At 39.0% G+C, this 22879-nt stretch overlaps 1 protein-coding gene across 1 annotated transcript in view; it reads right to left on the reverse strand.

The window, feature by feature from the left end:
• Nucleotides 1-487: 487 nt before the first annotated feature.
• The window catches only part of LOC140377169 (patatin-like phospholipase domain-containing protein 6), a 22422-nt gene continuing 30 nt past the window's right edge, over nucleotides 488-22879 (reverse strand). Inside the window, exons 1-36 of the mRNA XM_072462495.1 lie at nucleotides 22849-22879; nucleotides 19051-19151; nucleotides 17712-17765; nucleotides 17471-17558; nucleotides 17321-17403; nucleotides 17146-17237; nucleotides 15823-15963; nucleotides 15347-15506; nucleotides 15163-15243; nucleotides 14943-15071; nucleotides 14566-14646; nucleotides 14270-14402; nucleotides 14111-14176; nucleotides 13452-13552; nucleotides 13174-13356; nucleotides 12333-12410; nucleotides 12048-12253; nucleotides 11689-11820; nucleotides 11478-11601; nucleotides 11283-11396; nucleotides 11130-11205; nucleotides 10892-11041; nucleotides 10744-10807; nucleotides 10154-10322; nucleotides 9895-10077; nucleotides 9703-9821; nucleotides 9477-9633; nucleotides 9273-9389; nucleotides 9120-9189; nucleotides 5799-5915; nucleotides 4383-4531; nucleotides 3941-4093; nucleotides 3152-3268; nucleotides 2981-3068; nucleotides 2384-2514; nucleotides 488-1550 (exon numbers count right to left, since the gene is read on the reverse strand). The exon at nucleotides 22849-22879 is cut by the window's right edge and continues 30 nt beyond it. Of these exons, the coding sequence (XP_072318596.1) occupies nucleotides 1476-1550; nucleotides 2384-2514; nucleotides 2981-3068; nucleotides 3152-3268; nucleotides 3941-4093; nucleotides 4383-4531; nucleotides 5799-5915; nucleotides 9120-9189; nucleotides 9273-9389; nucleotides 9477-9633; nucleotides 9703-9821; nucleotides 9895-10077; nucleotides 10154-10322; nucleotides 10744-10807; nucleotides 10892-11041; nucleotides 11130-11205; nucleotides 11283-11396; nucleotides 11478-11601; nucleotides 11689-11820; nucleotides 12048-12253; nucleotides 12333-12410; nucleotides 13174-13356; nucleotides 13452-13552; nucleotides 14111-14176; nucleotides 14270-14402; nucleotides 14566-14646; nucleotides 14943-15071; nucleotides 15163-15243; nucleotides 15347-15506; nucleotides 15823-15963; nucleotides 17146-17237; nucleotides 17321-17403; nucleotides 17471-17558; nucleotides 17712-17765; nucleotides 19051-19110 (4041 nt within the window). The 5' untranslated portion in view covers nucleotides 19111-19151; nucleotides 22849-22879 and the 3' untranslated portion in view covers nucleotides 488-1475. The remainder of the gene's footprint in view (nucleotides 1551-2383; nucleotides 2515-2980; nucleotides 3069-3151; nucleotides 3269-3940; nucleotides 4094-4382; nucleotides 4532-5798; nucleotides 5916-9119; nucleotides 9190-9272; nucleotides 9390-9476; nucleotides 9634-9702; nucleotides 9822-9894; nucleotides 10078-10153; nucleotides 10323-10743; nucleotides 10808-10891; nucleotides 11042-11129; nucleotides 11206-11282; nucleotides 11397-11477; nucleotides 11602-11688; nucleotides 11821-12047; nucleotides 12254-12332; nucleotides 12411-13173; nucleotides 13357-13451; nucleotides 13553-14110; nucleotides 14177-14269; nucleotides 14403-14565; nucleotides 14647-14942; nucleotides 15072-15162; nucleotides 15244-15346; nucleotides 15507-15822; nucleotides 15964-17145; nucleotides 17238-17320; nucleotides 17404-17470; nucleotides 17559-17711; nucleotides 17766-19050; nucleotides 19152-22848) is intronic.

The following is a 22879-nucleotide window of genomic DNA, read 5'->3' on the forward strand; positions in this document are numbered from 1 at the left end:
ACAAGTGCATCTTTAATATATCTTATATTTCTTTCCTTAAGTATCTGTTGAGCTCCATCAATGCAGTTCTTTTACTTTGCACTATTGCAATTTCCACAATCTGGGCCAAATAAAGCTACTATAATCAAGGATTTAAATAGAAACAATTAGGATTATGTATTATTATACAATAACAATAATTAATTAATTAAATAAGTACAAAATTCAGCATTTTTGCTATTACAAAATATATCTAGATTAAATCTAAAAAGTAAAAACATTCCTGTATGGAGCAGAAAGTGACACAGCTGGGTAGGTTCACGTGTTCATGTGCTGACAAACAAACCACAGCCGCTCGAGTCTCAGCACAGGCCTCTGAGTCATATTAAGTGTTCAAGCAATTTGTTGAAGCCACAAAAGCATATATATTCAATAAAGACTGCCTGAAACACCATGAGATGTTGCATTTAAAAAAAATATTTTTAATATGCATTTTCATTAAGAATCATTTTTGTTAAATGGTTTGTGTCCCTTGTCCCCCTCAAATAGATGACCAAAAGGAAAACGTTCAACATTTCAGTGCAAAACTGCTAAAGCCAAGGTTAATTATAATAATATAAGTAAATATTACTTAAAAGCCAGTAGTTTTAAAAAATAACACCGGGTTCATTGGATCCCATTCCCTTGATGCTTTAGTAAGCAATTCAGTCATCTCAAGTGGATCATTTTATATTGTAAATAAAAGATTACTCTGAACAATTCAAGGCTGAAAATCAACAATAACAATGTTTCCTATATACACATATTTAACATTTCTTTTGTCACAAGCTTTCTGTCAATCTTCAAACTGAGAGCAGAAAACCTGAGTATCTTGTGTTGTAATCAAACACATTTAAAAATGCATTGTCTTAATGTGGCAACAAATGAAAAAAAAGAAAGAAAAAGCAAAAAAAAATTATATTTAGCACCCAGTCGTCTCTTTAAAAAAACAAAAATTATTCATGGTCCTTTTTTGTTACGCTAAAGCCTCGTCGTCCTTAACTGTGCAACGTTCTCACCTGTAAAGTAGGTCCAGTGCCTTTAACTCTGTTTCACAGCAGTAATTACCCACACAAGATACGATTGACATGTGAATGGAGTGCGATGAGGGAGTCACAGACAGGCCATGCAGGCTTCAGTCGCTTTCTCATCAGAGGTCCCACTTTGCCATGTTCAGTCATTTTATTTCTTGTGGAGTATTTCCTGGTCCAGACAAAAGGGGGCATGTCTCTGTTTGTGCTGGTCCCAAGCCGTGGTAAGTAAAAGTGGGCTGCATCAGAAGGCTCACCTGATGTTAAACCGAGACATTGTGAGGAGGCAGACGATTGGCTGTAGCAGGAGTGGACAGAGAGACCGTTTGTCCTCCAGAGAAACACCGGCAGTGCTTTCTCTGGGATACAGTGATGACAGAAGCTGAGAGAAAGACCTTGCGCTCGTCCTCTGGTTTCTCCTCTCCATCAGCAGTCCGACACCTCCGACAGGTTCGAGTCACTGGCGAGTTTCCGGCGTTGGCGAACAGATTTTTCTTCATCCTAAAGAGCAGAGGAAGCATGTCAACAGCACATTCAGGGTAATATTAAAAGTTTAGAAACAGCCTGTTCAAAAAAAAGGTCACACTCTCGTAGGATCGCCTCTAGCTTTGATACAGCACACATTCGCTCTGGCATAGTTTCAATAAGCTTCTGCAAAATAAAAGCTTTACTTCCCTGCAGTGAAAGTAGATTAGTAGATTCGTTTCTGCTTCTCATTAGATGTTTTCTCGGCTTGATGCCAATGATTTGACCCTTCTCGAACAGACTGACATCTTTTCCATGACTACGGGATTTGTCGTTCCACATTGTTGTTTCAGTTGGGTTGAAATACTGTGTTGCAGCGAAAGACAATCACCCTGCAGCAATTATCTAACAGGATTGTTGAATCCAGGTGTGACAGTGTATTTATAACTATAATAATAATATATGACTCCACTGTTTTATATAATACTCGTCATAATAAAATCCTTTCTCTTGAACATTTGTTTCTCTAGTCTATCAATCACATTTATTTTATTGATTTGTGAAGTGGATTTTTAAAAAGACTGAAGTAAACTAGTCAAATAAATAAAATCAATCAAACTTTCTTGAAACCTTTTTTGTTATATTATGTATATCGTTATTACTTGAAAGGAATGGTATTTATTTCCAATCATTAATTTCATGGTGTGATTAGGCAGCATATGAAATACAAAATAAGTGATAAATCATTGGAAAATAGGCAGAGACTGAGTTATAGTAATTATCTTTTGATATGAATCTGATCATTTATGACATGACAACTTCTTATTTTAGAGGAGATGCTCCAAATGTCACGATAAAAACAAAGTTACAGTCTGAAAGACTCCATTGGAGCCCCAGTCTCCGGGCGAGTGGTCGTCGGTCTCCTCTTCCCCTCCCTCTTCCTCCCTCACTGTGTCCATGCCGTCCTCCTCGTACTCCGTCAGACAGTCCGACTCCTCTGCTGAGCGCAAAGAGTAGTGGGACATATTAGTGAGGGATAGAGGAAAATGTATCATCCCGACCCCTTTGTGGACGGCTGATAAACATTCCAGACATCGGCTCCTGTGTCTGAATTGGATTTACAGCTGTAAATGACAATTATTTTTGTAGCAAAACGTCAGACATTATTTTTGTGATGAGTCAACTAATCAAACAATTATTTCTATTGTACCTTGGCATGGATTAAACAATTTTTCATAAAATTTAAAATAATATGTACAAAATTGAGACTTTCAAATGAAAATTTAAAGTCGACTTATGTTATAGTTTAAAATAAAGTTCCAAGAAAAAGCATAATGTCCTCTTTAAGGTAAGAAAAAGCAAAATACTATACTAGTTTGCATCTAAATGAAGGGTATCTTGTTACATCTGACTACAGAGATTCTTTTATTCCTCTTTTTTTTTCATCAATCCAAATGATATTTTACCTTCTGTGGCCACAAAGATCTGAACTGGCTCGATCCTGGAGACGATTTCTGCAAGATCAGTGAAGTCTGCGTCCGGACATGTGCAAGACTGACACAAAAACATACAAACATCGTCACACCAGAGATCCTAACGCGTACAACAGTTTCCTGTGTTTTGAACGTTTGGCTCACATCGGTTTTCTTGCTGTCGTTGTAGTCGGCCGAGCGATGGTCCTTCAGCATGTTTTTGATGATGTCCCCACGAGCCCAACCAGTGAACAACAGTTTACCGTGCTGATAACCAATGTCCTGAAGGCGCAATATTACAGAATAATTACATTCAAATCGGCAATAGTATGTTGATCAGAGCGCCATGCAATGAATAGAGCTGCAACAATTTATCTGAATAATTGTGACTAGTCGACAATTGAAACAATATTGTTGTCATAACTTGATTGTTGTAGTAATTATCTAGAATATACAGACACAAAAACACAGAAATACGGTACCTTTTTATAACAAATACAGTGGCATTATTCATCAAATTTGGCTAAATAGAATGAACTATTTTGGTTTTCGACAATAATATAATTTCAGTCAACATATTTCAACATTTATTTGCTTGAAAATGTATTTAAATGTACAATGAAAAAATAATTGGACTAGTTGACTACTAAAAGAATCATTAGTTGCAGCCCTAACAATTAATCAAATGATATTAATAATAATTAACGTATTCAGTTAGTTAATGTACTCACTAAAGGATCAAGTTACATTTAAATTAAAACTTAAAATAGACATTTTAAGATCAACATTTGTTACAACAGCCCTTGGTCATTCTAATTCTAATTACAACAGATGCTCTCTCGAAACAATATAAAAGACAGACAAAATACTAAAAGGAAACAAAGTAGTTAAATGATAATTGTACAACAAATAACAAGAGCCACCGAGGTCTCAACAGAAAGTGAGTCAACTTACGTAGATTTCATCAAACTTCCCAAAGTCCATGGTCTTGAAGCGGTCGATGGGTGGTCTTATGTACTCACAGTAGGCGCTCTTCTTCACCACCTCTAACTGCCGCACACACGACACATAAGCCAAGCGGGACTGGATCTCTGCCATGTCCGGCACCTGCAACACCACGTGCATCAATCACACAGAATCAAGCAGCAAACACTTGAAAGGACAAAACTGAAGCTCGCTGAAGTCTCGCTGCTAAAATGTAATATTAAGTAGTTTTGTGTAAAATGCTCGATGTTCATATGCAATACGATATATATAAACAATATGTTTATTTGGGCAGCTCTGTGTTAAATGATACGGGAAGAACAAGAGGCACAATTAATGGCGGCACGCGTAAACTTCCGGAATAAGGTGACTCGGCAGTGAAACATAACCATAACTTCTCAAGTTACTCTACCTTGACTTTCTCGGCCCAAGGGTTGATGCGTTTCCAGAGCAACCACCATCCAGAGAGGCAGTCGCCATAGTTACACAGGTCGGTCTCGTCCTGGCTCCCCACATCAACGGCGATGACGGTTTTGGCACCCATGTTCCTCGCAATGTCCGCTAAACGTCCAAACGCACAGGAAACGCACAGACACAACAACATGGAATCCAAAAAGAAAAAGAATAAGATGATGAGTTTATTTAAAATCAGGAGTCAAAAGGTGACTTCACACCACAAAACCACTGTAATGCTTTTGTATTTTAGTAGCTCTTATGAGCATTTCAGATCAAACTAAAATAAGTTATTTACCAGGAAATTGAATCTAAAATCAAACTGAACTTCATGTGTTTAATTTTTTAAAAGGGGTCTTGGAGGTTAGCATTTTTGTGGTGTTAAGCCATAAATAGACACCGGAAAAGCAGACCAAAGCCCAAAACAATAATCCATTGAACCAAGAACTATAAATACAGCTGACCCGGGAGCACTTCTTCAGGGGAAAATAAATACTTCAACTATCACTGTATTGGAGTTCCTGTTTATGGATCAGTGTCAGAGACAAGTAGAAAAATACAACAGCTTTGCAAAATTTTTAAGAGCACAACTTTTTTTTGTCAGTGCACCAGAAAGTTTTGTAATTATCTCGTTTTAATATCAGAGGGACAAGGCCAAGCTATACATACAATCTAATTAATGCAATGGTCCACTGATAAAAACAACAACAACAACAACAACAACAACACACAAATAAAGGGAAAACAGAACTTGCATAACCTCAAGTTGAAATGTCTGATTTCTTTGTCTTTACACTTTGTAGTTGTTGTAGCAGAAAAAATACAACTTATATGGGTGATAATTAATTGAATACATAAATTGCAATGTATATCTTTAAATGGTCTTCCAAATAATTTTGGAAGAACGCAATAGGAAATTAATCTCTGCCTTTTTCAACTTGAGGATTGGAGCACAGTTTAATTTAAAAAGGATGAAATGATTGAACATTTTTTACATTTCAAGATCTTAACACAAGTTGAATACATATACAATGAGTCTAATATAAAACAGATACGTACTATAGTGCAATAATAAGGGTTTGGTGTGAATCTGAATGCTGAGTTTTCACATCACACTTTAAAGGGAAAGAGAGTTAACTTCACATATATTGATCCAATTAGACTTGATTGATTTACAGTGCTACAATGTGTAGAACCTTGTGTTTCACAAGCAAAACTCAGCAGCCCATTCAGCCTCCTCTTGGTTACATACATTAATGCTATACTTTATACTTACCACCTTTCAATCTACATCCTGCATTAGGGCCCTGAAACATCCCCACCTCACCCTCCTCTTGTTTCTGGAGGCTGGGACACTTGCATTTCCTCTACTTACCTGGCAGGTTGTTGATGTAGCCACCATCCATTAGTAAGTTTCCATCTTTGGGGTCACAGAGGGGGGGCAGGTACCCCGACAGGGTCATGCTGGCACGCACATAGCGCCATAGAGAGCCTGGTACAGCGTGGGAGGAGGAAGGGAGTAACATCTCAATACTGGTCTGTTAGTAATGGTGCAGGCCACGGTACACACCCCAAAGAGACCAGAGTGGTTTTGGGGCATGTCCTGTGGTTCTGTCCACCTTTAGACTCTGAGTCCACCACTGCACACCTCACTACCTCATACACACAAAGTGCAGCAGGTAACAAAGGACATGGCATCATCACAGAGCGTCAAGGCTATTAGATCTCCAAACTAGGCCCCAACAAGAGGCCCCATCATTATAGAATTGAATTCTAGCTGCATTTCTCCTAGTGCTGAAATCGGCAGCTTGTTGTGACCGCGTTTGAAGATCTCTCACTGTGAACATGGCAGGGCACAGCCAGCCTGCTCTTCCCACCAGTGCCAAAAGGGGGCAAGAGCAGGTCGCTGCATGGGTTGGAAGGATAAGAAGCACCAAAGAAAAGCCAGGGTGCAACTTGCATGTAGTGTATGTGGAGTGTGAATGGATGAATCTGAATGAGTTGAAGTCATGGAACGAGGCCACTGCAGGATCCAGAACACGTTTAACTAAAACGTTTTGAACCATCAATATATGTTCAACAAATTGATGATGCCATGCATTCATAAGAGCAAGCGAAGCCCAGACAAGAGGAAACGCATTGTGGTGGAAAATGATCTTTTCTCACAGGAACCAGAGTGGGTACTGAGACCACAGGACGACAAAAGAACCACAAAACACATGAAATGTCTTCATAATCCTATATAAAACAGACAACTTTGCCTACGTTGTGAGATCTATAGGATTCCCTAATCTGTTTACTAGCCGAGTTCAGGAAGAAGTTCAGGAAGAAGGAAAACTTTGTAACATAGCAGAGAAAGTTAGCTTGAAGTGATTTATCATGCATCTGTCTATTACCAAGAATATCCAGACATGCATGGACACATCACACTGGAACCCCTTTTGAAAGTTAGCAGCACTAACTATGTTGACATGTGGGCTATAATTTGGGTAATTTTTGTGGAAGTGGTGCTGTGCGATAGAAGGATCATCTCAAATTTAACTAGTGGAATAAACATTTCCTTCCAAACCATGGTTTACCAATGTCCAACCGGTCAGGGTGGGTTTAGTAAGAGGGACCTTTGGGGAGGTGAGCAGTGTTTGAAAATCTGACCTGGGACATTGTTAACATAGCAACCATCCACAAGCAAGTGGCCATCCTTGGGGTCGCAGAGGGGAGGTAAATAAGGGGTGTAGGAGGCGCTGGCTCTAACATAGCGCCACGCGCAACCTGTCGGGACATGATATGGAGAAGGAGCAACACATCAAATATGGGCCAGATTCAGAGGACATACTGATGGGAAAGAGAAGAGATGGAGCAAGAACAGGAAGACTGAGAGGAACAAAATGTATCACGTAAATGAAAATATATAGTATATCAAAATGATTCAAACAATATAACAAACTTGAAATACATATGCTAGGTCTCACATAACATAACATATGTATGAAACACATGATCTAGATTAAAATATGGTCTTTATTGTGTGTTAAATTGATTAGATTGGTTAGATGGTTGCTTCAACAAGGTGTGAGTAGTACAGGTGGAAGGAGAAGAAAGAAATAGAGAAGTAGAAGCTGTCCATCACTTTGAATGTTGTTGGGCCCCATCCATCTAACAACAAGACTCTAAAGACTCTAGAGGGCAAACAGCTGCACTACAGGGTAAACCCACAGTGGCATAAACTATTGCCAGAAACACTATTTAAAAAGAGGCTAAATCATGTGTGATTGGCAAAGGCAGATAAGCAGCAGAATGATGCTGAAATGAATGAGGGAGAAGCATGGTGTTGTTAAAGCGAGAGGAAATGCAGGTGTTCTGGATCCTACGTGTCGACAAATACAGTCTCTACGCTAAAGCCAGTACACCGCTCTGTGATGTGCACAGCGGAAATTAACTTTGATGACAACGCTACAGTTTTAGGCACAAAAAAGATAATTTAGCATGATATGGTAAGAATGATGGCGAGTTAAAGAAGTTAAAGATAGATATGAGTATCAAAAATCATGGTAGACAAAGGTAAAATAGCGGAAAGTTGATGGTTTTGTTTCATTAAGAAAAACACACAGCTTTGCTCTAGTTCTAGTAACTCATGCCACGATGCAGCCTACAGTGTTTGCAGTAATAATCAAGACAACAAGCCTCCCAAATCCAAGCATTTCTCTTTTATAAGAATCACAAGGGATTTAGAAAGCTTGTGGTTTGAAATTTCAACTATTAGTGTTTAGTAACTGTACCATTGAGTAGCTAGAGAATTAAAAGAATTTTTTCTTTGCTTGATGTCATGGTATTGCTTTGCCTAGAATGTTCCACAGTACATCACAGAAAGGATGCATGTTGTGCAATAAAAACACCTGTAATCGAACAAATTAGGGATGGGCGATATATTGGTTCTAGTATTGGTATCAGCCGATATAGAGAAGAAAAGAATATAACTGTATGTTTACACAATAATACACTAAATAATTTTATATCCCAAATAAATATATTATTATTTTTACAATTTACAATTATTTAAATTTTAGATAGATTAGTGGCCTTGCTATGGATTAAAACATTTAAATATTGGTATCGGCAAATATCGGTTATTGGCAATGGCTAAAAAAATATGTTTAATGCCATACTATGGAACATTCCATCTCTATGGAAACAAGCAGTTTGCGTTCACTACACCAGCTCAGTGCACTTTTAAATTACATTCAAAATAGATCATCCAATTACTGGAACTAACTGTGGGGTGTATTTGCTATCTTCATTTGATGTATTTTTAGTAGTTCATTAAAATGAATTAATATATACATATAAATAAACAGTAAATAAAATAATCCACTGCTTCACCCCAAAATAAGTTCAGTTTGAATCAAAATGTACAGCTATATTTTGGTTATCATGCAGAACCTAGAAACTAGCATTTGTAATTGCAGTTGGCTCAGGACATGCTAAAAGTATAATGACATGCAAAAAGATATTATGTTCACTCACGTATTATGTAATCGCTTATGAATTATAATTTTAGCAAGTATTAGTCTGTGTTAATTATTGAGCATCAGTGACTTAAGTTATGTGGGTGCATAATGTATAGTATAATTGTATGGTAGTTATAATAGTAGGTATACTATTGAGTGTAAAACCAGGAGTCTCTTCTCTAGTCTCTTACCGTCCTGATGGACTCGCATGGCTGAGGCTGTGATGTCAGTCGTGACATTAAAATATGGCAACCACAAGTCCTAGAAACAGACATATATTTATATATAAATGCATTACTGCCCCTGCTTGTTCCATGTGAATTTGTATTTCCTTACTCCTTTACCTCAATTTGCTTGTCCTGGAAAACCTTGTATATACTGGTGTTGAAGGCAGAGCCGGAGAACATTGAGGTGATGGGATAAGTCAGATCAAGGACCGTCTTAAACACGGAGTTCATCGCCTATAGGAAATATAACAGTATTTTAGTGTTTATTCTTTATTCTTCAGCAGACGAACAGGACAAATGTGACAAATGTGAACAGTGTACCTTGGACCACTCTCGCGCTCTTTGTTTGGTGCGAACGGCGCTCCTCTCCTCCGCATACAGTGCACCAATGAATGACCCTATCGAGGTCCCTCCAACTATGTCAATAGGTATTCCTGCTTCCTCCATGGCTTTGATCACTCCAACATGAGAACAGCCTCTGTATAAACAAAACAAAATGTAAATAATATTCCTTTCATAGGGGCAACACAACATGAGGGTTTCTTGCCTAGCTCCACCTCCTCCCAGCACCAGGGCAATGCTATTCCCGGTCAGGGCTCGGGCCAGCCGAGAGAAGTCACTGTGTCTGTCCGCTGTTTTCTCAAAAACCTTTTCATAGACCTCCCTCTATTGATGTGACAAAATGTCATTTCAGATGAATAAAATGCACAAAATATTCTGACTTTAGATAAACCTGTACCAGTTTGCTGGGGCTGCGTCGGGAGAAGACTCGGCGCGGACACTTTAGGTGAAGGTGACCCGAGCACCAGCTCCTCATGTTGAGCCACTCTACTGTGCGGGACGGTTCTGGGCCGTCCTCTCGGTGCAAGACCACCAGCTTCTTTAGAGCGCGGACTGCTGTGTTCTCCAACATCTGCTCCAGCTAAAATTACACAACAGAAAGGTGATGTGAATCTTTATACTTGAGACACAATCATATCTATTCATTGAAAACCCACCTCTCCAAGTGCGGGCTCTTGGTCCCCCACACCCACGATGAGGATACAGTCAGCCTGTCGAATACACCGTTGTGTCCAGGGGGTCATGTTGTTGTCAGTCTGGTACAGAACGATGCGGTTGATATCCTCCTGCTGGGCCAGCCAGCCGGACAGACGGTACTCGTGGATACTGGGGCGTAACAGAACAATGTATATAATTTGCCCCACTTTTTATATATAGTGCTATTCTACCCTCAAGGCAGTCAAAATGCCTTGCATATCTGCAATGGGTGGTGGGTAACACATCAAAATGTAGATTATATAGTGAATGTTGTTGTGAAGATAGCAACAACAAAAAAGAGAGTAGATAAAAAGTAGGAAAAAAATGTTTTATGTTGTAAACGTTCAAATAAGGGTATGAGGTTCACTTTTGTGATTCATTTGACAGACATTTCACCTTTGGCTGAAAATCAAGCTCCAACTTATATGTTTAAAGACATGCTTTAAGACATTTCTGTATAATGATGTCTGCATGTCGGGAATATCGCCCTCCCTGTGTGTAATAAAAGGCCCATATAATATAAGAATAATACTGTCAATACTGAGCATACCTGTCCAATGCAGAGGCACCCAATCGTTCTCTGATTATTTCACTTGTTAACAATAAAGTTGGCCCTAAATAAAAAGACAAAATAGTAAATTATTTATAACAATAATAATCACCACACAAAGTAATAAAATACAAGTACGAGTGTTTACCGATGGCACTGAGGGCATGGCTGAGCTCCAGGTTAAAAGCATTGACTGGCACCTCGTCACCCACAGGCAGCACAGCCACAGTGGAGAGGTTACTGGAGGGGTTGGTCACATCTGCACTGGTGGCGACACTCGGCAGGCCCAGAGCAGAAGCTAGAGGGAATGTAAGTCAAAGGTTCAGCTGTGCAGCCCAAAGTAAAGTCACATTGGGTATTTTTACACGCAGTTCTCTTTTCCTCACCTGTGAAAGGTCCTCGCCCCTGCTGAAGGTTCCCCAAAATCTTTTGACCTAACAAGTGGATCAACCGGGTCACCACCTAAAATATAACCATTCCATAAATCACAGAGCACCAGTGAATAAAACGAGCACATTTTCAAAAGCCATATATTCCACCTGTGGATATCGTCTTTTGATGTTATTGAGCGTTCCTTCAGGCAGTTTGACCAGCTCTGTGTCCCTGACAGCGTGGACAGTGGTGGCCCTCGGCTGTTTAGTCAACGCTTCCACCTCAAGAACAAGAGAGAGCAAACATTATTATTATTTCATGCTTTTATTTTGTAGCATTCAATACAAAAGTCAGACACCTACCACACCAATAAGATCTCCTCTACCATATTCCCCAACAAGCTCTTTCTTCCCATTTGCCTTGCGGATGACCGAGCGCAGACGTCCGTTCAACACTATGTACGTGCAGTCTGACTTGTCATCTTGTCTGAAATTTCCAATCGGCTCGGCATCATAATCAATACTAAACATAATATAGTTAACAGAAAATAAACAAACATAACAAAAACAGTACCTATAAAGAGCTCTTCCAGCTTCCACCGCCATCCAGTCGATAGCAAAGTCCATCTGTCTGACGAAAGCGGACATGCGAATGGCCACTGTGTGAGCCGCACTCAGGACAACACTGGGCTGCTCCCGCATGATTCTAAAACGTATATCATTGGTTTACAAAATATGAAAGAGTGCAATGTTAAAAGAATGTGTCACATGTGAACCAAAACCAGGACATCAGGGGAAACACACAGGCAGAAAACCCCTTTGACAATGGTAAAATAATAATATTTGTCACTTTATGTACTATTTGTTTATTTGAAATCTACTTGACCTATCTCACAATATTATAGTTGAGCCAGTCTAATCTGACCAACTTACTCGTAAAAGTCTGACTTGGAGATCTTGAGATAAGTACAGTCCCGGACAGCTTTGATGGTGAAGATTAAGGGCTCTCCAGTGAGCACGGCCAGCTGTCCCACCATCTCCCCCGAGTGGGTCACAAACAAGCACACCGCCTCCTGTTTGTTGATCATCCGCTGGTACACATGCAGACACCCGGAGAGGACAAAGTGCAGGCTCACATCCTGAAAAGAAATGTAAATTAGACACCGCAGTCAAATGTATACGGAAAATACAGTGTAATTCTTTAAATTTGTACTGTACCTGGTCCCCTTGTCTGGCTAAAACAGCACCAGCTTTAGCATAATGAAGAGTTACTCTCCCATTCAGCAAAGACGGGTCCTAGAGAAAAAAATAAAATATAGAAATACACAAATATGGCACAGAAGAACCCAAAGTCAGTCAACACATTTAATACAACGTACAAACTTCTCCCAATGAACATTGTATTAATTCAGATCTACATAAATATGCCACTATTATTATTATTAACTATGCAATTATCTGTACTCAGATGCGATAGTGTCACATTCATGTGCATATAACTGATGAAAATAGAATTATTATTAGTATCATCTTGTTTTACGCTAGCTGTTTTTTGTTTTATTTTATTTTTATCTTTACCCTCCATTCCTTATTAGGAAATGAGGGGTTTTGTCTATAAGAGTTCTTCTATTAAGAGTGTTTTTTTAAACTTCCTATAAGTTATCTGTCCTTTTCCTCTGTATCTACCTGCGTTGCAACAATGAAATTTCCCCATGTGTGGACAATAAAAGATTATTTTATGGATTATCTTAATTTAACTAGTGCTGTAACTATTATTGACTGGTGAGCATTGTACAGGAAATGCCTGTATACAATGTGTATAAATTAATATTAATATAAGCTAAATGCATACAAACTGTAGACAGTGTCTGGCCCACTTATTATACAGCTCAGTCTTATAGTCACCTTAATCTGGGTTCAGATTAAGATTTTATGACATTATGCTCATTCATGCAGAATAAAATAATACGTCTATTTTTTTGTGCCTCAACAGAACATACTTGTTGTTGATGGATGTAACGGCACAATCTGTCACTTTTTACACTCAACTGAAACCAACCTCTATCCTCATGAGTTTGAGGATCTCTTTCTGGGCGTCCTCAAACAGAACAGCGCTGGATTTGGCAAAGACTGGAGTGAAAATGTTATCCACTCCTGGCTCTTCCTCAGGATACAGGTAGATGCCTGAGGGAACCTCATCCACTGTCACTTTACGCTCACGCTGGTCTTGAGCTCCACCACACTAGCACAGAATTATGAAGATTTATTTTAAAGTAAACAATGTGAGAAATCAAGAAATAATTATAAATCAATAATCTTTATCTCAGAGGCTCTTACTTTTGATGTTTGTGGAGGGGTGTTTCCATCTTCAGCAGAAATAGAGATACGACCTCTTTCATATGCCATGTCAAAGTCTGACTTAAGACTTTTCTGGATCCCTGACAAGAACAATAAAATACCACTTTCAAATTCTTTGCATACACAAGAGGATATACTCAAGTCCATGGCATGATTTATTGGAGCGTATTAAGCCTCCTCTTAAAACCTATTTAATTCTCTGGCTTTTAAAACTGCATGAAATGTGTGGTCCTCTGTTGTCTTCTATGGATTTATTTCATAAATTGTATTTATTTATGCCTATATTTTATTTGTTGTATATTTATGTTTGTATTTTATTTAATTTTGTTATATTATATTTACTCTATTCTCACTTTGGAAATAGGCTTGTGTTTGTTAAATGTGCTATAAAAAATAAAGGGGTTTGGATTGGATTTAAATGAGATACTGTTTTGTGTATTTGTCTGTTTTGTTGGTGCCATCGCCGGTTATTTGTTGGTGCCAGCGCCTGCTCAAGCTTGCCCGAACAGAAATATATTTCACTTGATTTCAATCAAAATTGTACGACAAGCAAGAACATGTTTTTCCTTTTGGAACAGAAAATATCTGTGTTTTCTGCAACACTTTGCATTTGGATAGTTTTGAACAAAGACTCATACCAGCAATGTCCACAGGCATGGAAATTGCTCTGCTGAGACTTGGCACTGTTGCACCATCCTTTTCCCCTGTTTGAAAAAAACATTTATATTATCACTAACATGAATATTTTCACAAATAATGCATCAACAAAACTGCTTATGTAGCAAAAATGATTCTACCTGCCGCTTCTTTGACAGCAGCCTCTCTGTGCTCCTCTGGTACCGTCAAGCTGCTGAAGCGTTTCCCGTGACGTATTGGACTGGTCCGAGTCGGATGAGGCGATGGAGGGGGCAGACGGCTGGGTTGCATTTCCTAAAACAAAATTATAATAAGTGGTTTGCTGAATGTGCGTCCTGCATTTTTTTTTGGCCTTTAGTGAAATACTGTTACTAATACATAATTTGGTCCAAAGTCCAAAATGAGGCAGAATCACAGCATGTTTACAGAGGATTGTCAAGTAAATGTGTGTACTTACATGGCTGAATAGCTCGTTGGTGAGCCCCAAATAGTTATGCAGGGCCAGGACAGTGACTCTTTGGAGACGAACCATAATAATCTAAAGAGAAACACAGTTCATCGGTTTAACATTTGTTTAACCTCAGACCAATGCACAATGGCCCTCATTTATCAACATTGGAGGGAAATTGTGTAAAATTGTGTGTATATTTGTTCACATGGCAGAGTCTGCATGGCATTTATGAACCTGTGCATGATTACGTGATTTATGCCGTAAATCCTGTGGGTGAGGCCACATTTCATTCAAATGACACTTGTTTTTGTTTATCTGAACAGGAAATCAGAGAATTGCATAAAAGAAGAATTGAATGTCACTTGGGTAGTCATAGTACACACTTGCACAACTCGCACAAGGCTCTCGGGATACTTCTCAAATATAGAGAGGAAGGCTTCGACAGGTAAACGCAGAACAGTGGAGACTTCTGCAGCCCGAGCCGACACTGTCCTGTAAGGCTTCTGATGGCCCTGAAGTTAAGTACATGAGACCAATAATTATACTCACTCCAGGCCATTTTCATATATAATTTAATACATCAAAAACGTATATGTATCTTACTGTGATGACGTCCAAGATGCTGAGAAGGCTGTGAACACTGTCTCCGGCATAAACCTCCTTCACCACACTCTCTTTGCCATCCTGCAAGAATGAAACATTACACAGTAATAAATTGTGTGCAAAACTAGGGTTAGGGTAAAGTTTGATTGATTTAAAAGTCAAAAGGCACAAAACAACCACGCACAGGTCCAGTAAGGCACAGTTCGAGCTTCCCCTCCTGCACCACATAGATGCTGCTGTCGGGGTGGCCTGGTCTGAACACATGTTCTCCTTGTTGGAAGCGCAAAAACACCATGTGCTTACACAGCTCAAGGAAAAGTGGCTTTTCAAAGTGACCCAGCACCCTGAAACACACAAACCATTTCACAAAGAAAATGTTGAAAAAACTAATATCATACTAAAAAATACTAAAAAACTCATTTGTGCCACAAAGAAGTAATTCCAGTGCTTCAACACACAGTTCGAAATATTGTGTATTATAATGTTATGTACAGCGATGTGCCGTTCAGCATATGTACAAGAAACTAAGCAGGTAATGTGACTTCAGTGAATTCTACGAGAGATAATTCAGTATCGCACAGTATTGCACATGATTACAAACAAGTGGATGACGCATGTACAGGGCTTTATTCAAAGTCATTTGACAGACAGCAAACCTACCGGACATTTTTGAGCATGTAGAGCACCTCTGAGGGGAGGTGGGAGTTGGCCACATCAAACTCTGTGAGATCAGCCTCCAGCACTGACGGAGGTGGCTCCTTGGCCTGAAGGATGGGCACCTCTTTCTGAAAGCGCAGGATCCTGCACAGGACAAGCGCAAACACATTAATATTTTTAGTATACAATGTGTCATATGGCTATAATCAGGCCTGTCGGGATAATCGGCATATTGTTCAATAACTCACAGATGGAACCATTAGGGGCTCAATATTTATTGCAATATTGGGGAGATTTCTAGTATAACTATCTTTTTGCAACATTTGAGGGTTGAATAAGTAACTTCTAATTATTGTTGCATTCGTCCAGTACCGTGCAATTACTTTTAAGGATGGCCAAGCAAACTTCAATATTTTGTGGGTAAAATGCAAAAGTGAAATAAAAAAGCTAACATGCAAGGAATAACAGTGACTACCTTTCCCACTACAGGTAAGCTAAATTCCCATACCAGTAAAAACTGCTTAAGATAAGATAAGATAAGATAAACCTTTAATATCCACACAAGGGGAAATGTCGTTGTTACAACGCAGTAGAACAGGAGGAAAGGACAGATTAAAAGAAGTTTCAAAACACACTCTTAATAGAACTCTTATGAACAAAAAAAAACAAAACAAAAATGGCCTAAATAGTTTCATTTCCCCAATAAAATCCACAAATTAGTGCTCTTTGTTGCCTGTATTTCTAACTCATGTCTAATCATCAGAAATTTGAACAGGGCCTTAGCTACAAACAAAGACTTGTCTCTTAAAGTTTTTGAGTCACTTGTTTAAACTTGGCGCTGCTGTTGCTTCACTTCTTCTTGTACATGCGCAGTTAGGGCACAATCGGCAAACATCCAAGATTCCCACACAAGTTTATTGAGCGTGATTTGAGGCTGTGTTGTCCTCAGAGCGCATGTGCAGACCCCCAAAAGAAGCTGCTTTCCACTCTGGTTCTAAAAGCTCATGTTAGCGAGCGGAGCATGAACGGGCCTGAACATGGTCAGATAATGAAAAGGGGCGGGAGAAGGTTGCTCAGCAACCTGTAGTGGCCACTAAAATAAATTTTGACTTCCGCCAAGCTTCAGCAGCTGAAGTGAAGGGAAAACAGGTTTGTAATTGAATATTTTATTGGTCAATTACTGGTTGCCTTGATTGCCCTGACCACTGCATTCTGCCAAGGCAATCATTTATGGCAGCTCATGTTTCAAACAATATTGTACTATCATTCTGTAGCAATATATCGTAGCAAGGTGTAACTATAATGTTCACATGTTTTGTGATGTACTTTTTGGCAATATTGATCATCTTCTGCTTCTTTTTCATCCGGGGACGAGACGAGGAGGATGTACCCACCAGAGAAGAGGTAGATTGTGACATCTGTTTGAGAGCAACATTGATGAGATTAAACATTGAAATAATCATTAGTCAAATTTTATACTATTGTTTCTTTCTGGACGGACCTTGCGCATGATTTTTCGGCCATAGAACATAACCTTATCCCTTTTACGAAAGCGATACTTTGGTGTTTCTTCAGTTTCTTCATCTGTCAGTATCAGAAAAATCATAATCCCAGTCTTGATAATATGTTTGATGCACAATATAATACTGACTTCGAAGTTGTATCCTCCGCAGGACAAAGAAAATGAAGATGGCAATGAGAACTATGGCAATGCCGGCACCGATCACCATTCCCACTATCTGAAAAAGGTGAAAAGCACATTGTAGAAAAAGCTTCAGTTGTAGTCATCTGGACTCAATTAGAAATAATAGACGCAAAATAAAAGCACATTACAATTATAAAACAAAATGTGTCATTAGCTTAGTTTAGGAACAGATTTATATTCATCCCACCATGCTCGTGTGAAGCTCCTCCTCCACCAAAGATTTGATGTCATTAAACCCATCCTAAGAAAAGAAAACTATTTCATCACATAGTTACATTTTAAGGCTCACAACATCACTGCGTCACATGACTTTTGCCAGGAAAGTTGCGGCTTCTGATCCTAAATAATTCAGCGCCGGTGAAGCGTAATGGAATGTGGGAACAAGGGATTTGTATTCAAGACATTTAAACAAGGAGAATAAAGTGACACTAAACATTTATTTTATAGTTGTATGGCTAGGAAATGCTGTTGTACTCATTACTGTCTAGCAAACTGACTCTTCATTCTTTGACAGAGCACTTTGGGACAGGTAACATTTGATTATTGTGAGGACAGACATCACAATTTAACCATTATATATTATATAACATGTTACTATTCCTCAAGTTTGTGACCGGCTTTAAAAAATTTAACTCTCTGAAAGACAAAATGAAGTTAAATATGACAAAAAAACGCCAGATAAAAAGGTACATTCAGGTCCATTTTTTGGACAACAGATTGGAAGTAAAAAAACTTAATTTCACTTCTGAAATTGTCACGATGATACGTTTTTGGTTCTTAAGATTACCGGTATATTACTGAATAATCACGATTATCGATTAACCGAATAATCCCTATTGCTAAGTCAACTTTGTAAACAAATCGAAATATAACTATGTCTAAGTATTTTACAACATATTAAACTATACAAAGCATTTAGTCACAACCTGACCTTCCACAAGAAATGATAATAACTAAAAGCCATAATTTTTGTTCAGTTAATTGAGACTAACCACTTGACTGAAATTATGAAGCTGTACGGAAGGAAAACAGAACGATAGGAGGGACTGTGTACTTGCTTTATGGTGTAGTGGTGTAGTGTTTCTGGTCAGAAGGACAGCATATCGTAATCAGCTGTTATTGATTTGTGTATATATGGAGTTTTTCTGGACACAAGCAATATTCAGAGGGCGGGCCAAAAGAGGGTGAGGCGCACAAACATTTATTAACATTTTAATCATAATTATTTGATAACCTGGCTGACGTCAGATTGATCTGTGTCGCAAGAACTCATCTTTCTGGCAAGGTTAACTATTTGCTGAATAAAGTTTACTTGCAGATGTGGTCAAATGCATGATCACTTTTACATTACGGCAGAGCTTCTTTAACTTTTTCTGGGCATTCCCTTAAAAAAAGTATCCACACCCCGGGTTTGGGTTACATTTCTCCAAATGTATCGTGCCCCCTTTGGCACGGCTCTGCGAACCCCATACTTTGAGAAGCTCTGCGTTACGGCGTTATAAGAAATTGTAAACAAAAAAAGACACCTCGTGGGCTTGTGGTGTTGGTGCCTCTTGGACCTCTAGTTCCGAGGTACTTTGTCCCATTGTAATCCTGTTTCGTCATAGAGCTGGTCCATCAACGTCCACTGCAAACAAAATTAGGCGCATATTGCTAAACGCTTGTATTTACATGTTGTTATGCATTTGTCAGCCTAATAGCAGGACATCATAAATCATTCACTAGCATCCTGCAATCATCCCATCCTGCAGCAGAGCCACGCAGAGGAGGAGGCTGTTGTGTGTCTCTGGACAGATAAACCCAGGCCAGATGTTAAGCCTTTTTATCCATTTATAGCCCTCATCACGCCCCTCCCCAATGATCTACTGACACTGGTGATATTTTAGGGCAGCTTTTTATTAGTGAAAATATCATAAGCCCCATCTACAGTAGGGTTGTGAAAAGTATTAAAAATAAGATACTAATAAAGCTAGTAAAGAAGCTAGAGCTTTTCCAGAACAGTTGTTTTTGTCTAATCAGAACTACTACAAGACTAGATGATAACAAAGAAAGTACCATTATTTTGTGCTGATAAAATCATCCTTATGTTATCAAAATTGGTATTGAAATCAAGCTTGAAATTTTGAACCAACACTAATCGACAGTATATTGAGTTGAATGTATTATTTTCCTATAGTCATATATGTTATGAAAGTTGATTTTGCATGGCCATTGGCCACATACCACATTGATGCCCACAAAGAGTGATTCAGCTGACACAGGGCCGTGTGGACAGACAACAACCTCATTCAATGTATGGACAATTAAACAGTTCTGCCATTTTGGCTCACAACAATCCCAGCAGCAAGAGGGAAAAACAAAAGGGCCACAGCTTGCTCAGGGCATACAAACTAGTCTTCTCCCTCAGCTCAAGTAAAGTGTAAGTCAGGAGGGTGACATATTTAGGGGCTGCTCTCGTTTCCGACTGAGTATTGTATATGTTGAGGTGTATTCTAGGGCTACAACTAAGGATCATTTTAGTAGTGGAAGCATTTTATGGAATAATCAGCTAGTCAAATAATTGTTTCGTTTGTACATTGAGATTTTCTAAATACATTATCATATCAAACAAATAAAGCCTTCAGTTACCAAATAATATATGAGTGTTTTCACTTTATTAACATTTCAGAACTAAGGAATAGGCCAGACTCAATACCAATTTTGGATACCACAATGATTAACCATAGACACAAAACAATGGGACTTATCATGTGATCTAGAGAATATTCACATATAAAGGGTATTGTTCATGACCATTTAAATATGTATTATTTGTTGACATCTTGACGTAAAGGCGGTATGGACGATTTTTCGGCGATTTGAGAACGCAGGCGGAAGTGCGCATGCGCACTCCCCCGTGCGGACTGATACAACACACACGTGCGTTTGTTTATTAGCGCAACGGAGCGCATCGCATCGCTCGTCTCCCATAGATTTCTGTCCACTTCTGCGTCAGCTCGAACTGTCTTTCTCCGTCTTCATTTTGCCCCGTACACTGAGGGAACTATATTATGATAGATCCATGCGCTTAGGTACGCGGAAACGTGGGGACGAGCCTGACGCGGCTGCAGGTGAGCGGTAGGTGCGTTTTATGATTGATACGTGGCAGGACAAATAATTTATCCACGCCACGAGGAAATATGATAAAAAAATTGCTGAAAAAAATCGTCCATACCACCTTTAATAATTCCATTGTCTTTGTTATCAAATAAAGTATTTTTGTGTGTTTAAGTGTTTGTAGTCCAGATAACAATTAAAATGATCAAAATATGACTATGATTACTTTTTACAGTCGAAAAGCCAAGATTAGATGAGGAATGAGATAAAAAATTTCAAACTAAGATAAGTATAAGTCAAATAATAATTATTGAGGAACTTTCTATCCCCTGCATAGTCAAAACAAGGACACCTCCAGTTCCTTTGTCAACTCGTCTCTCAGACACATTATCTCAGCCAGCTTGTCCCTCAGTCCGGCCTTCTAAACGACTATTCAAACCTCCTTGAGTTGATGCATTCTTCTTCCACAATGTGTTGAGTGTCCATGTCTCTGGGTCAAGTAGGGCTAGGACAACAGTTATTTTTAATTACAACTTGCTACTAAATATTTTACAGTAATAGAGGTTTCTTTCACTTTATAATATGCCACATTGACAAAAGCCTCACAGTAAAACAGTTTGGTGTTGGTAGTTTGAATGGAGTTGTATTGGACAGAGCGTCATCACCAGAGGCAGAGAGTGTGACCTTTCTGCTGAATGGCTGAAATTAAATCAGTGAAAAGTCCTTTAGGGTCTTATTACAGACCTGGCCAAAACATCCCACAAACAAACAGCAAATGATTAGGCCACCAAGGAAATTAGGACCAGCAGTAACACAAATAAGAATACTTTTGAATTCAAGAATGCAATTGAACTGTTCCAACATCACTTTTGCACTTTTCAGATGATTACCAAACATTGCACTTTGAAGATGTTGAAATGCATTTCCTCAGTGGTTTGTTAAGAAACAAATTCCCCAAATCTTCGGTACTCAGAATTGACTGCTGCTATTGTTTCTGAAGGTGAAACGTGTGTTGTAATAACAATGGTCTGGTCTGAAATATGTCTCCATACATTTGTTTATTATTCCAATGATAAGATTCAGACAATATTATGGCAAACCATAATAAATAATGTGCTGAATAAAATATGCCTGTCCAATGTCATGGTTGTGGTTCAAGAATGACACATAATAACCACAAAAGTGCATACATAACACTTGAAGTAAGAACAGAAACTTGCTGTGTAATCTTGCTCTTTTGGCAGGCTTAAAAGAACAACATTTATTATGGTCAATATGCTTAATTTCCCATATCTGACACAGAAGCCCAAGGCTCCAAGCAGTGCCTCCATTCATGGAGTGTCCTACTCCTATTGTGCTGTAAAACAATACATCTTGTGTTTACGACCTACTGTTCAGTGGGAAGAAGAAGAAGAAGATACACAGCCAGAGGAGGGGACACAAGCAGGTTCGAAATGGACAATTTTACGGTCACAAACATGTGTTATTTTAAGTAATCTCAGCGTAAGCATGTTCCTGTCCAAGGTGAAGTCCAAAGAACCATGACCTAACATCACTCAAGCCAAAATAGTTTAGCACAATTTGCAGGCTCTGAGGTGTTACCTTACAGTCTCATTTACGTGTCCTGCAAGTAGCCCACATAGTTAGAGTTCAATAGTTCAGGTCCAGGGAGAAAACGTGCGTAATTACACTCCTGTGCCGTGTGGCGTGCACCGGTGGTGTTTTGACGCAGTGCCGCTTGGAAATTGATGCGTAAGACTAAGACGAAACATGCAGATGGCACAACCTTAGACAGTGTTTGGGGGCTGTATGTGCTTAATTCAGTTCATGGGGAGATTGTAAGAGGTCGGAAACTACAACAATTCAAGCGCAAAGTTGAATTGATTGATAATAACATAGTCGTAGCAGGCGCCTATTGACATGAGCGGTGGCTAACGTTGGCTAGCACGGGCTGTAATGACACAGATAGTTGGGTTTATAATATGTACAGACGATTGAGCCAATAAGTGAGCGTGTAAAAGTGAACCGTGGTGTTAAACGTCTTTCATTGTGACCTCCAGAGGACAAATCCGAGACCAAATTCTACACACAATTATTAAACTGGAGCCAGTGCAAGCGATTCTTCTGCGTCAATTCTCGCAATACTTAAGTTTAAACACTTTGGTGCTTTCTAAAACACGACTGTCACATTTAACCGCGTGATCGCTCTGTTAAAAACTGTATTTTACCTTGGCTGATGGTGGACTCCGTCAATAAAGC

The sequence above is a fragment of the Eucyclogobius newberryi genome, unplaced genomic scaffold (genome assembly GCF_026437365.1).
Source record: "Eucyclogobius newberryi isolate DKJ021-1_F unplaced genomic scaffold, fEucNew1.0.hap1 SCAF_4, whole genome shotgun sequence".
Classification (NCBI taxonomy): Eukaryota; Metazoa; Chordata; class Actinopteri; order Gobiiformes; family Gobiidae; genus Eucyclogobius; species Eucyclogobius newberryi.